Consider the following 16,128-nt stretch of genomic DNA (forward strand, 5'->3'; position numbering starts at 1 on the left):
TCTCGAACGCAAACCCAGCTTTCTGACACTGGTCTGTACAGTGCGAACCAAAATCTGTTGGTAATCCTCAGATTTCATAATGCTGTGCACACATTCAAGGCACCCAGTGCCAGAGGCAGCAGAACAACCCCAAAACATCATTGAACCTCCACCATATTTCACTATAGGTACTGTGTTCTTTTCTTTGCAGGTCTCATTCCATTTTCGGTAAACAGTAGAATGATGGGCTTTACCAAAAAGCTCCATCTTGGTCTCATCTGGGAAGACGTTTTCCCAGAAGGATTTTGGCTTACTTAAAGGACAAGTCTCACAGTAAACAATTGTTCAGCTTTTAGTGCAGAAGGTAAAGTTATATAGGTTTGTAAATCACTTCCATTACCAATGCTGCTTAGAAACAAGCTTTTTCTGCATTCTTCTGTCTGACAGGAAATTCAGCTGTTCCAGGTTTTCATGACTTTCGACCCCCTATTCAGGCTGTTATCAGCAGCATCCAGGGGCCGTGACGTGACAATTACCCAGAAAACCCCTGTGCTGCAGAGAGCTCCCTGAGCTCGGCCTTAGCCCCTCCCATCTGATGAATATTCACACTGTCCTCCCTCTGTTCTGCAGTGATTGGCTGAGCAGCACTACCTATATGTTGGCTGATTCACATCATAGTTCTCTCCCCTCTCCTTGCTAATGTTTTTACACTGATAACGGAGGAGAGGGGGGAGGGGAGGGAGCTGCCAGCATAGACCTGTCACACTGAGCACTGGGGAGAGAGGAGTGCAGGGCAGAGGAGGGGGGAGGTGATTGTGCCAGTGTAAAGCAGGAGGGGGAGGGAGTGATTTTACAGTGTAAAACTGCAGCTTCAACTCCAGGGCGCCTCTCTCTGAGCACTGAGATTACATTTTGTTTCCTCGTGGCCACCCTGCTGTATAGGGCTATGATTGGAGCTCAGTGTTATGTGGGAGTGGCTAACATAAGTTAGGGGTGGTAACAAGCTCTCTGCTCAGGCAGCTGAGAGCAGGACATGTGAGCAGTGCATGCAGGGAAATGTAGTCTTTGAGATCACAGGCATAGCCACCATAACCAGGAAGTAACTGGAATTTATGAGCTGAATAGCCGGTGAATGGGGGCCGGAAAAAAAATCACAAACATGTCAGAGAGGTGGTAGGTGAATATACTATGGAATGGCTAGGTATTTTTTTTTCTTTGCTGCATGGGATATCTTCTTTAAGTTCATTTTGGCAAAAGGTAGTCTTGCTTTTTTATGTCTCTGTGTCAGCAGTGGGGTCCTCCTGGGTCACCTGCCATAGCGTTTCATTTCATTTAAATGTGGACAGATAGTTCGTGCTGACACTGATGCTCCCTGAGCCTGCAGGGCAGCTTGAATATCTTTGGAACTTGTTTGGGGCTGCTTATCCACCATCCGGACTATCCTGCATTGACACCTTTCATCAATTTTTCTCTTCCGTCCACACCCAGGGAGATTAGCTACAGTGCCATGGGTTGCAAACTTCTTGATAATGTTGCGCACTGTGGACAAGGGCAAATCTAGATCTCTAGAGATGGACTTGTAACCTTGAGATATTTTTCCACAATTGATATTGTTGATATTTTTCCACAATTTTGGTTCTCAAGTCCTCAGACAGTTCTCTTCTCCTCTTTCTGTTGTCAATGCTTAGTGTGGCACACAGACACACAATGCAAAGACTAAGTGAACGTCTCTCCTTTTTATCTGCTTTCAGGTGTGATTTTTATATTGCCCAAACCTGTTACTTGCCCCAAGTCAGTTTAAAGGAGCATCACATGCTTGAAACAATCTTATTTTTCCACAATGTTGAAAGCGTGCCAATAATTTTGTCCAGCCCATTTTTGATGTTTGGTGTGACATTATGTCCAATTTGCTTTTTCCCTTTTTTGATTTAGTTTCAATACATACAAAGGGAATAAACATGTATAAAGCAAAACATGTGTTACTGCAATCCTTTTCTGTGAGAAATACTTCATTTTCTTGAAAAATTTCAGGGGTGCCAACATTTACGGCACTGACTGTATAATCAATTGTCATGCATAGTCAAAATGTCAAGATATGTCTAATAAACTGTTATGTACGGCAGTAAGTGCATAGTCAAAGGTCCTTAAAGAAAAGTTATGTGTCATCACTAATCCTGTTCAACCAAAGTCAGAGCGTGTATGGACAATTTATTCAAAGACTCTAATGTTATCTGTTTTTTCACCAGCCTGAAATGGACGTTTTTGTACAAAAATGCCTCAGGACTGCATCTGGCCCCGGGGCCACTTTGTTCCTCAACATTGACAGAATCTACGGCAAGGACAACTTGTTTTAAGTAGGGGGGTTTGTGATGTCCCAGTACAGGACATGGTCCTGCACTACCCTTAGGCCCCTGCATGGTCTCCCCCTGTTGTTTCCAGAATGTTGGGTATATCACTTTAATGCCTAGATAGTATCTTTATATATAGGTAGTGCAGAGGACCTGTGGGAGGTCTCAAGGACCTGTGTAAATCTGTCACATGTTATGTTATGCAGTCACATGATTTGTTGTCACATGTTCTTCCAGAGCACCAGCTTAACTTATGATGCGCAGCTTGACCAATGGGCTTTAGTCCAGCCCCCCACTATATAAAGGGGCAGTCATTACAATTCATGCTCTTCTCTTAGCTCTTACGCTACCTTACTGAGCGCAGCAACCATCAGAGATCTCAGTACCAGTGACAAGCATCTGGAAGGCCACAAAGCTACAGGTCATTCCAATAAGTCAAAAGTATATGTCTGCTGTCACTACAAATAGTCAAGTCTGGCATATAGTCAAGCCTCAAGATAATTACCTAAAGTCTATTACAATAACTAAAAGTCCCAGCAAGCTGCAAGGTCCTTCTGGGTTCCTGGCCACCTCTCTGGGAATCTGGCCTAGCTGTGAAGATAAATCCATCTGTCTGAACTCAGTAAAGCCTCTGTTAAACCATAACTGGTTGTGGACTCTTCTTTCACTACTAGCCATTGGGATAGCGGAGATACAGTTTGTGTGGTTCCGGTACCAAAAACCACTCTGGCATCATGAACACTAGAGGTTAACAACATCTTGCCCCAGGGGTTAATACCATCTGGCCCCACCACTTACACCGCTACCCCCATGGTCCCACCATTCACCGGTGGTCCACCACACTGGGTCAGCTGTCTTCCTGTGAACTATATACCAGATTTCCTCCTTGCAGCTCTCAGACCTGTGAACAGAGTCTGAAGACTTTAAATCTTCATAAAACACCTCAAGCATGATTATAGGTCAAATCACTTTTGCCTTATAGCAGTGCTAGTACACATAAATTGCCCCTTCACATAAAGTCACTTTTCCTCAGCAGGTAGCCCAGCCCACTTGACGCCGGAACCTCGCCATACCAGTCAGTAAGAGCTGTAGTTAACGGCTCCCTGCGCTACATGCAGGTTGGTGCATCGCCCGCTGTCCACACTACAGAACCGTCCAATGACGGCGCTCCTGAAAAGCACAGAAGTGGCTACAACAGATTGGTGTTTGTGATTTGTGCAATTTTTCTCCATACAGGTTGAGGGATCACGTCCCCATATGCCACAATATACAAATATTGTTTATGGAGTGTTGCCAATTTTACTTTACAGGTAGTAGCTACTGAATTTTATTAACATTATGCATGCCCATGATGGGCAGTAATTGTGGTATAAATAAGTATTACTGTGATTAAACCTCCCTGATGACACCTCATCACACATCGAGGTAGAAACGCGTTGGTGGTTTTCTGAGTATAACTGACTCACTTAGGACCCATACTGGGTTGGTGAGACAGTACTGATTATTGTAAGACTAGCCCTGTCAGTACTGGGTTGTTAATACCTGACCGACTAATGGGCTAGCGAATATACCGCTTTTGTACACATATTATTTTCAACTTTTTGGGGTGCGCAGGCACATTATATTATTTTGGTGATTTTTTAATCAAAAAATATTAAAAGTTATATTTTAGCACAGCCTAAACACGTATTCCCTTTGTTGTTCTATAATTTGACCCCTTCACATAAAGTCACTTTTCCTCAGCAGGTAGCCCAGCCCACTTGATTTTCCACAAGTTACGTTGTTTACACAAAACAAAATTAGATTTTTCCTGATGTGCCCCAAGCATAGAGGTTAATAAATTTCCCTCAAAGTGTTTGTATTTTACCTGTAAACTTTCCACCACTGAATGTCATTGGAAATCCAGATGCACCTCCAGCAAAGTCACTCATCATTACAGCAACATCAGTGGGGAGATTTCCTCCGTTTGGCCTAGTGCAGTCTACCGTGTTAAGTATCTTATGTCCTGCAGATTAAAAAGTTATTACGTATTACAAAACTCGTAACTGAAAAAGGTAGTACAGAATACTGTCTTTTTGTTTGGTGTATATTCATAAAATATCAAACAATGGGGGAGGTCAAAGAAGCACTCTGTTTTTTTCGTTTTTTTGCCCATATCATGCACACACTTTCCTAGTTGTACAGCGCAAATTGTTTTATTCCGGCTGCCGGTCATGTGATCACTAGTTTTATAAAGCCTAATCAAGACCAGTATATGGAGGGGTATATACCTAAATTTTCCAATAGACTACATGGAATTCAACCCCCTGCCATGTCAGACAAAGCCACAGCTATGTGGTGAAACATGTTAGAGGGGGCAGAAAAAACACAAAGTTGAATAAACTTTATCTAGTTGCATGTGTACTACAGGTACACTTAGCGTAAAGTCTGGCCTTAGCAAAGGGGCAATGGGGCTTATACAAGTGTACTAAAGCAATATAAGGGAGATATGTGGTGAGCAGGCTGGCGTGTATGTAGACTTATAGGTTAAGTGCCTCTGATAACAGTTTATTAAAAAGTCCCATCAAACAATAATGGTACTAATAAAAACCACAGATCACTGCCAAAAAATGACCCTCATACATATCCGTATATGGAAAAATAAAAACGTTTTAGGGGTCAGAAGAGGACAATTTTAAGCATAATAATTTTCATACAAAATGTTATAGGAGGAGATTCATAAAGGTTGTTTTTGGCAAGTTATTTGTTTTTTCCTTATGTGTGCCACATCTATAAAAAAAAAAAATTTAAAAAATTGCATGACCTTCATAAATTTAGTGCACATAAGCAAAAAACAATGAATCACTTTAGACTACCATTTTGCATGATTCCTCCTCTCCTCTGCGACTTTTCTGCACAAAAAGTTTCAGTTGCACCTTTTTAAAAGTCCTCTCCAAAGGCAGTTTTGTAAGTTAGGTTTGACCTGGCTTAGGGTTGAGAATTTTTGGAGGGGTTTGCGACATTTTACGCGACATACGCATTTTATAAATATGTTACCACTGCAAGCTAAAAAATGGAAATGCCATAACCCCTTGGGGACCGAGTCCATCTTGACCTTAAAGGGGTACTCCGCCCCTAGACATCTTATCCCCTATCCAAAGGATAGGGGATAAGATGTCAGATTGCCACAGTCCCGCTGCTGGGGATCTCTGCTGCGGCTCCGCACTATCATTACTGCACAGAGCGAGTTCGCTCTGTGTGTAATGATGGGCGATACAGGGGACGGAGCAGTGAGACATCATGGCTCCGCCCCTCGTGACATCACGGCCCACCCCCTTAATGCAAGTCTATGGCAGGGGGCATGACGACCGCAACGCCCCCTCCCATAGACTTGTATTGAGGGGGCGGGCCGTGACATCACGAGGGGCGGAGTCGTGACGTAACGATGCTCCGGCCCCTGTATTGCCCATCATTACATGCAGAGCAAACTCGCTCTGTGCAGTAATGATCGGCGATCCCAGGGGGCCCCCAGCAGCGGGACCCCGGCGATATGACATCTTATCCCCTATCCTTTGGATAGGGGATAAGATGTCTAGGTGCGGAGTACCCCTTTAACCCCTTAACGACGCAGGTTGTATATTTACGTCCTGCGCCGGCTCCCGCGATATGAAACGGGATCGCGCCACGATCCCGCATCATATCGCGTTGGTCCCGGCGCTCATCAACGGCCGGGACCCGCGGCTAATACCACACATCGCCGATCGCGGCGATGTGCGGTATTAACCCTTTAGAAGCGGCGGTCAAAGCTGACCGCCGCTTCTAAAGCGAAAGTGACCCGGCTGCTCAGTCGGGCTGTTCGGGACCGCCGCGGTGAAATTGCGGCGTCCCGAACAGCTGACCAGACACCGGGAGGGCCCTTACCTGCCTCCTCGGTGTCCGATCGGCGAATGACTGCTCCGTGCCTGAGATCCAGGCAGGAGCAGTCAAGCGGCGATAACACTGATCACAGGCGTGTTAATACACGCCTGTGATCTGTGTAATAGATCAGTGTGTGCAGTGTTATAGGTTCCTATGGGACCTATAACACTGCAAAAAAAATGTAAAAAAAAGTGTTAATAAAGGTCATTTAACCCCTTCCCTAATAAAAGTTTGAATCACCCCCTTTTCCCATAAAAAAAATAAAACAGTGTAAAAAAAAATAAATAAATAAACATATGTGGTATCGCCGCGTGCGTAAATGTCCGAACTATAAAAATATATCATTAATTAAACCGCAAGGTCAATGGCGTACGCGCAAAAAAATTCCAAAGTCCAAAAAAGCGTATTTTGGTCACTTTTTATACCATTAAAAAATGAATAAAAAGTGATCAAAAAGTCCGATCAAAACAAAAATCATACCGATAAAAACTTCAGATCACGGCGCAAAAAATGAGTCCTCATACCGCCCTGTACGTGGAAAAATAAAAAAGTTATAGGGGTCAGAAGATGACATTTTTAAATGCATAAATTTTCCTGCATGTAGTTATGATTTTTTCCAGAAGTGCGACAAAATCAAACCTATATAAGTATGCTATCATTTTAACCGTATGGATCTACAGAATAATGATAAGGTGTAATTTTTACCAAAATATGCACTGCGTAGAAACGTAAGCCCCCAAAAGTTACAAAATGGAATTTTTTCTTCGATTTTGTCGCACAATGATTTTTTTTTCCGTTTCGCCGTGCATTTTTGGGTAAAATGACTAATGTCACTGCAAAGTAGAATTGGCGACGCAAAAAATAAGCCATAATATGGATTTTTAGGTGGAAAATTGAAAGGGTTATGATTTTTAAAAGGTAAGGAGGAAAAAACGAAAGTGCAAAAACGGAAAAACCCTGAGTCCTTAAGGACCAGAGTATTTTTTGCAATTCTGACCACTGTCAATTTAAGCATTAATAACTCTGGGATGCTTGCACTTATGAATTTGATTCCGAGATAGTTTTTTCGTGACTTATTCTACTTTATGTTAGTTTAAAATTTACGTTGATACCTGCATTATTTCTTAGTGTTGAATTCAAAAAATTTTTGAAAATTTTTAAAATGTTTATAACTTTTAAGCTCTCTGCTTGTAAGGAAAATAGACATACAAAATAAATGATATATTGATTCACATATACAATATATCTACTTTATGTTGACTTTTTGAAGACATCAGAGGGCTTCAAAATTAAGCAGCAATTTTCTAATTTTTCAAGTAAATTTCAAAATCTGAAATTTTCAGGGACCAGTTCAGTGTTGAAGTGAATTTGAGGGTATTTACATTAGAAATACCCCATAATGGACCTCATTATGAAAACTGCACCCCTCAGAAAGTTTGTTAACCCTTTAGTTGTTTCACAGGAATAGCAGCAAAGTGGAGGCGAAAATTCAAAATCTTCATTTTTTACACTAACATGTTCTTGTAGAACGTACCTCATATGTGGATGTAAAGTGCTTTGTGGGCGCACAAGAGGGCTCAGAAGAGAAGGAGCGACAATGAGATTTTGGAGAGCGAATTTCGCTGAAATGGTTTATGCAGGGCATGTCGCATTTAGGAAGCCCCTATGGTGCCAGAACAGCAAAAAACACCCCACATGGCATACTATTTGGGATACTACACCTCACAAGGAACATAACAAGTGGTAAAGTGAGCCTTAACACCCCACAGGTGTTTGACAAATTTTCAATAAAGTTTGACGTGAAAATGAAATTTTTTAATTTTTTTCAGTAAAATGCTGATGTTACCCCAAATTTTTCATTTTCACAAGTTGTAATACGTGAAAATGTCCCCCACAATTTGAAACCCCATTTCTTTCGAGTAAGGAAATATATCATATGTGGATGTAAAGTGATCTGCAGGTGCACTAGAGGGCTCAGAAGGAAAGGAGCGACATTGGGCTTTTGGAAAGCGAATTCTGCTTAAATGGTTTTTGCGGGGCATGTCTCATTTAGGAAGCCCCCATGGTGCCAGAACAGCGAAAAACACCCCACATGGCACACTATTTGGGAAACTGCACCACTCAAGGAATGTAACAAGGGGTGCAGTGAGCATTTACACCCCACTGGCGTTTGACAGATCTTTGTAACAGTGGGCTGGCTGTGCAAATGAAAAATTACATTTTTCATTTCCACGGACCACTGTTCCAAAAATCTGTCAGTCACCTGTGGGCCGTAAATGCTCACTGCACCCCTTGCTACGTTACATGAGGGGTGTAGTTTCCGAAATGGAGTCACATGTGGGTATTTATTTGTTTGCGCTTATGTCAGAACCACTGTAACCAGCAGCCACCCCTGTGAAAATCACCAGTTTAGGCCTCAAATGTACATAGTGCATTCTCTCACTCCTGAGCCATGTTGTGCGCCCGCAGAGTATTTTACGTATGGGGGTATTTCCGTACTTGCGAGAAATTGTGTTACAAATTTTGGTGGTCTTTTTTTCCTTTTACCTCTTCTGAAAATGAAAAGTATGGGGCAAAACCAGCATGTTAGTGTAAAAAATAAAATGTTACCTTTTTATAAGGGGCAAAAGAAGATAAAAGCCACCAAAAATTTGTACCGCAATTTCTCCCAAGTACGGAGATACACCATGTGTGGCCATAAGCTGTTGCCTTGAAATACGACAGGGCTCTGAAGTGAGAGAGCGCCATGCACATTTGAGCCCTAAATCAGGGATTTTCATAGGGGTGTACTCGGTTGCAAGCGTTACAATTTACGTTACCACAAATACTGTATGTCAGTTTTCCCCAAACAGGGTGCCTCCAGCTATTGCAAAACTCCCAACATGCCTGGACAGTCAATGGCTGTCCGGCAATACTGGGAGTTGTTATTTTGCATCTGGAGGCTTCGATGTGGAAAAACATGCCGTACAATATGTTTTAAATTTTTTATTGGGGGGGGGGGGGGGGGGGGGACCAGAGTGCAAGGCTGTAGTGTATATGTAGTGTTTATAGGGTACATTCATATGGGGTTTACAGTGAGTTTCCTGCTGCAGCGAATAATTTGCCGCATCTCAAACTTGAAGTGGGAAACTTGCTGTAAACCCCCGCCCATGTGAATGTGCCCTGTTCATTCACGTGGGGGGCAAAACTACAACTCCCAGCATGCACTGACAGACCGTGCATACTGGGAGTTGTAGTTATGCAACAGCTAGAGGCACACTGGTTGGGATTGGGAAACACCGAGTTAGGTAACAGACTACCGCAGGGTTTCCGCACCACTGTCTGTTTCCTAACTCAGTGTTTCCATACCCATGTTCCTCCAGCTATTGCAAAACTACAACTCCCAGCATGCATGGTCTGTCAGACAATGTTTCCCAACCAGTGGGCCTCCAGTTGTTGCAATACTACAACTCCCAGCATGCCCACACAGCAGAAGGGCATGTTGGGAGTTGTAGTTACGCAACATCTAGAGGAGAACAGTTTGGAGACCACTTTGTAGTGGTCTCCAAACTGTAGCCCTCCAGATGTTGCAAAACTTCAACTCCAAGCATGCCCAGACTGCCCAGGCATGCTGAGAGTTGTAGTTCTGCAACATCTGAAGGCACACTGGTTGGGAAACATTTTCTGCCTTTGGCTGTCGTGGGATGCTGAGAGTTGTAGTTTTGCAACATCTGGAAGGACACAGTTTGGAGACTACTGCACAGTGGTCTCCAAACTGTGACCCTGCAGATGTTGCCAAACTACAACTCCTAGCATCCCACGACAGCGAAAGGCTGTCTGGGCATGCTGGGAATTGTAGTTTTGAAACTCCCAGAAGCATCAGTGAAGATCACTTTACGGCGATCTTCACTGCTGCATCTGACACCGCCGCATCCGCTGCATGCACTTGCCTGCCGCCGGCCTCTGATCCCGCGCCGTGATCGTAGGTAACTGCCGCCGGTCCCCGCCGCATCCACGGCCCCCGCATCATCGCCGCCATCTTCCCCCGCTCTGCCCCGACATCCAGGGGCGGGCAGAGCAGGGGAAATTAACTTTCAAAGTCTTCTAAATAGCTTTATAAATCTTCCCCATAATTTTTTTTAAAAGTAAAATAAAACAAAACCTATATAAATTGGGTATCATTTCATTGTATGGATCTACAAAATAAAGATAACCTGTCATTTTTACCAGATAGGGCACTGTGTAGCCCCCGAAATTTTGCCCTTTTTTATTTTTTTATTGTGTGTTACCATAGATTTCATGATAAAATGAGAGACGTCATTACAAAGTACAATTGGTACAAAAAGCTACATTTTTTTTAAATAATTATGAATAGTGCCCTTTTTTCACTTGAGCCCCTGCCCCAAAAAAGTCTGTGCACGTCCCAGATTGTGGTTATAGGCCAAATTAATTTTGCTGATGGCACAATTTCTCTAAAAACACACTTTGAAGGAAAAATGCATCATAAATGCACATAATGTGAGCTGACCCCCAACCCACTTATAAGTGTCATCAGTTCACCTGGTTGAACTTCATCAGCCTAATGAGATGACCAGGTGCAGTCATCAAACGCCACACCTTTTCTCTCTTTATTTCTCTCTCTCTCTCTGTTCATTATTAGTGAAAAATATTCACAAAATAGCCACCCACCAGCACTATCTTAAACAAAGACAGTATAAGACAATCTAAGTTATTATAAATGATCCCTGTATTTAATTACCTTTGTATTCTACAATAATGCATGTGTCCATTTCAGGGTGAACTCCATCCATCAGAATCATAAATCGGAGATGTTCATTGACCTAAAGAAAAAAAATAAAGTGGATATGAAAGTGTCTATTACAATATATCATCATATATATATATATAACGCAACGTGTGTATGTATGTGTGTGTGTGTGTATGTTCCAGCATCACGTCCAAACGGCTAAAGATTAACATGAAGCTTGGCACACATGTTACTTATATGTCCACTTAAAATATAGGATAGTTAATTCAACCCTTAACTACCCCCATTTGTGAGGGTCAGGGTTTTTGTTTAAAGTCCCATGCAAATCAATGGGAAATGTATGTTTTCACATAACTTCCGTACGGCTGGAGATATTTCAATATCTGGTACACATATTACAGTTTGGGATATGAGGACGGGATAGGAGGTCGGGATAGGAGGTCGAGATAGGAGGTCAAGATAGGAGGACGGGATGGTCGGGATAGGAGGTCAGGATAGGAGGTCAAGATAGGAGGTCGAGTTAGAAGGTCAGGATAGGAGGACGGGATATGAGGACAGGATAGGAGGTGGAGATAGGAGGGGGAGAGAGGAGGACGGGATAGGAGGACGGGATAGGAGGACGGGATATGAGGCCGGGATAGGAGGATGGGATAGCAGGTCAAGAAAGAGGATGGGATAGAAGGTCGAGATAGGAGGACGGGATAGGAGGACGGGTTAGGAGGACGGGATAGGAGGTTAGGATAGACGGGATAGGAGTTCGGAATAGGAGGTCGGGATAGGAGGACGGGATAGGAGGTCGGGATAGGGGGTCGGGATAGGAGGTCGAGATAGGAGAACGGGATAGGAGGTCGGGATAGGAGGTCAAGATAGGAGGCAGAGATAGGAGGTAGAGATAGAAGGACGGGATAGGAGGACAGGATAGGGGGATGGGATAGGAGGATGGGATAGGAGGACTGGATAGGAGGTCGGGATAGGAGGTCGTGGTATGAGGACGGGATATGGGGATGGGATATGACAACAATATATGGGGATGGGATATGAAGTCAAAAGCTTCCTCCTTTGTTGATTTTCCTCCCCAACAACATTAGGAAGGAAAAACCAGGCAACGCCAGTTACTCAGCTGCGGTATACATCGGTGTATAAGACGACTTTTGAGCCCTAGAAAATATTTTCTAGAGCGGGGGGGTCGTCTTATACGCCAGGTATGGCGGGAGCTGCAGTGCCGGGACGCCCGAATTATCAACAGAGAGAGCCCGGGCTATCCCCAGCATATGCCCCCCCCCCTGCTCTGTACCTTGTATGCCTCCCCCTGTCATCCTCCCGGCAACTTTGTGCCGATGCACAAGATCCTCCCGGCCACTCGCATTTCGCTCCATGCGGCGGGCGGGGATATACTGGATCCTCGCGGCCGCTTGCATCTCGCTCCTGCGCATGTGCGAGATTTCATGCGGCGGGCGTGGATACACGGGATCCTCGCGGCCACTTGCATCTCACTCCTGCGCATGTGCGAGATCTCCGTGCGACGTATCCAAGTGCGGCGCATATGCGCATGTGCAAAATCCGTCAGGAATTTGCATATATGCATATCCTGACAGGTGCCGCAGATGTGCATATGTGAATATGAAGAATAACATAACAAAAACATGTTCAGGGTATAGGTGGCACATGTTTAGGGTCTGGGAGGCAGGGAGGGAGGACAAGGAAGGTGATGGGATGCAGGGATGGTGGTGGTACCATGGGATGGCGGTGGTACCTATGGATGGTGGTGGAATGCAGGGATGGTGGTGGGATGCAGGGATGGCAGTGGTACCCACGGATGGTGGTGGGATTCAGGAATGGCAGAGGTACACAGGGATGGTGGTGGGATTCAGGGATGGCAGAGGTACCCAGGGATGGTGGTGGGATGCAGGGATGTACTGCTCTTGGAGACAGGGAGGGCTGGGCAGGCAGGGAGAGCTGACCAATCCAAGCAGGCTTTGTATACAACAACCAGCCCAACCAATCAGGGCAAGTGATGTACAGTACAGTACCTTACCAGTGATTGGCTGTTTGTTGTATACCAAGCCTGCTTGGATTGGTCAGCTCTCCCTGCCTGCCCAGCCCTCCCTGTCTCCAAGAGCAGTACATCCTTGCATCTCACCACAATCCCTGGGTACCACTGCCATCCCTGAATCCCACCACCATCCCTGGGTACCACTGCCATCCCTGGGTACCACATACAGTACAACACCAGCATCTGTACCTGTTCATACAGTCTTAGTACATAAAGTACAGTATACAACAGTCCAACAGTCAAAACCCCATCATGGCTGCACCAGCAATGTCGGGATATCCTCTTTGTCTGAAACGTGACTGTCACGATGCCGGCTGGCAGGAGGTGGATCCTCTGTGCCAGAGAGGGATTGGCGTGGACCGTGCTAGTGGACCGGTTCTAAGTCACTACTGGTTTTCACCAGAGCCCGCCGCAAAGCGGGATGGTCTTGCTGCGGCGGTAGTGACCAGGTCGTATCCACTAGCAACGGCTCAACCTCTCTGACTGCTGAAGATAGGCGCGGTACAAGGGAGTAGACAGAAGCAAGGTCGGACGTAGCAGAAGGTCGGGGCAGGCAGCAAGGATCGTAGTCAGGGGCAACGGCAGGAGGTCTGGAACACAGGCTAGGAACAAACAAGGGAACGCTTTCACTAGGCACAAGGGCAACAAGATCCGGCAGGGGAGTGCAGGGGCAGAGGTAAGATATAGTCTGGGAGCAGGTGGAAGCCAATTAAGCTAATTGGGCCAGGCACCAATCATTGGTGCACTGGCCCTTTAAATCGCAGAGACCCGGCGCGCGCGCGCCCTAGGGAGCGGGGCCGCGCGCGCCGGGACAGGACCGACGGAGAGCGAGTCAGGTACGGGAGCCGGGGTGCGCATCGCGAGCGGGCGCCACCCGCATCGCGAATCGCATCCCGGCTGGAGGCAGTATCGCAGCGCACCCGGTCAGTGGATCTGACCGGGGCGCTGCAGTAACGAGGATGAGGCGAGCGCTCCGGGGAGGAACGGGGACCCGGAGCGCTCGGCGTAACAAGCAAGAAGAAAGAAATATGAAGCCAGTTTGAAACTCAAAGTTGTAAACTTTGCCATGGAACATAATAACTGCGCTGCTGCAAGACAATATAGAGTGACAGAAAAGATGGTTCGGGATTGGAAAGCAAATGAAAAAGCATTAAAGAGTATGCCAAGGGGTAAGTGTGCATTAAGAAGAGGCACCCCACATTGGCCTGAACTCGAAAAACATGTAGCAGACATGGTGAATGAGAATCGCCAAAAAGGTTATGTAGTGACATGAAATAAAATACGTTTGTTTGCACATCAGTGGGCCAAATCTAACCCAGATCAGAGCAACAGCTTTAAGGCCACTGCATCCTGGTGCAGTAGATTCATGGCAAGACATAATATGGTACTGAGACAAAAGACAAAAATTGCCCAAAAATTACCTGCAGATCTTGATAGCAAAGTAAATAGCTTCCATCGATACATCATACAACAGCGCACTAAACATGGCTATGCGTTAAGTAGTATTGGAAATATGGATGAAACTCCAATGAATTTTGATATGGTTGGAAGTAAAACTGTCCATCAAAAAGGTGAAAAAACTGTTCTAATTAAAACAACAGGACATGAGAAGTCCAGTTTTACAGTGGTACTAGGATGCACAGCTGATGGTGCCAAACTGAGACCAATGATTATTTTTAAACGCAAAACAATGCCGAAACTCAAGTTCCCTGTTGGTTGTTTTGTACATGTGAATGAAAAAGGATGGATGGATGAAGAAGGGGTAAAGCTATGGCTCGATAATGTATGGAGCAGGCGACCAGGTGGACTTATTCAAAAAACGTAGTCTACTGGTGTGGGATATGTTCAGGGCTCATTTAACCCCCAGCACTAAGCAAAAGCTTGCAAGACTAAACACAGATGCAGAAGTTATTCCTGGAGGATTGACATCGTTGGTACAGCCACTGGATGTGTGCCTAAACAAGCCATTTAAAGATCGCATTCGAGAACAGTGGAATGAATGGATGGTTAGTGGCGAAAAGTCATTCACAAAAGGAGGAAACATGCGTGCTCCACAGTTGGATGTTTTGTGCCAGTTTGTCATAAAAGCCTGGAATGATATTGATGCAGAAACAGTAATCAAGTCTTTCAAAAAGTGTGGCATATCAAATTCATTAAATGGTATGGAGGACGACTACTTGTGGCAAGATGAAGATGAAGAGGAAGCCGAAGCTGAGACCACACCATCTGATACTGAGTTCGATCCATACGATGACTGACTTACAAATGTATCACAAGATGTCATTGATGTACTCATGATATCAGATGAAGAACAAGAGGATTTTGAAGGATTTTAAAAGGAATCTGTCATGCCAGCAGTTATGATGGGCGTTGCTAACTCCCAGGGACTTGCTCTCTCTCTCTATTGTTCGTTATCTTCCTCCTATCACTATCAGTTCCAGTTTGGTTGACAGCATGGCAGCTCCCATGGGTTTATTGTATTTCCCTTCCTTTCAGCTTAAGAGTGAATTAGGAAAAGTTTAATCCACTTGCACTGTTTTATTTTTACATGTTTGATGACAAAGAGCATATTATACTTATTTGAATTAAAATTACCATATTGAAATCAGATCTAATGCTTTTTACATTTTTCTTTGGTGTGTGTTGAAAAAGGGGTAGTCTTATACGGCGAGTATATCCCAAACTCTATATTTTCTGTGTAAAAGTTGAGGTTCGTCTTATACGCCCAGTCGTCTTATACGCCGGCATATACGGTAGTTCTTTGATAAATCTGGGCCAATGTGTGTATGTATCTGTGTAAGTGTGTGTGTATGTTCCAGCATCACGTCCAAACGGCTGAAGATATTAACATGAAACTTGGCCACATGTTACTTATATGTCAACAACAAACATAGGATAGGTGATTTAACCCTTACCCACCCCGATTTGTCAGGGGTGGGGTTTATGTTTAAAGTCCCATACAAGTCTATGGGAAATACATGTTACTGCATAACTTCCAAACGGCTGGAGATATTTCCATAATACTTGGTCACATGTTACTTATATGTCCACTTAAAATATAGGATAGTTAATTTAACCCTTAACTACCCCCATTTGTGAGGGTC

At 44.5% G+C, this 16,128-nt stretch overlaps 1 protein-coding gene across 1 annotated transcript in view; it reads right to left on the reverse strand.

The window, feature by feature from the left end:
* Positions 1-16,128, reverse strand: part of LOC130273881 (cytidine monophosphate-N-acetylneuraminic acid hydroxylase-like) — a 190,304-nt gene that overhangs the window by 112,528 nt on the left and 61,648 nt on the right. Inside the window, exons 6-7 of the mRNA XM_056521325.1 lie at positions 10,963-11,044; positions 4,195-4,332 (exon numbers count right to left, since the gene is read on the reverse strand). Of these exons, the coding sequence (XP_056377300.1) occupies positions 4,195-4,332; positions 10,963-11,044 (220 nt within the window). The remainder of the gene's footprint in view (positions 1-4,194; positions 4,333-10,962; positions 11,045-16,128) is intronic.

This window comes from Hyla sarda, chromosome 5 (genome assembly GCF_029499605.1).
Source record: "Hyla sarda isolate aHylSar1 chromosome 5, aHylSar1.hap1, whole genome shotgun sequence".
NCBI lineage: Eukaryota > Metazoa > Chordata > Amphibia > Anura > Hylidae > Hyla > Hyla sarda.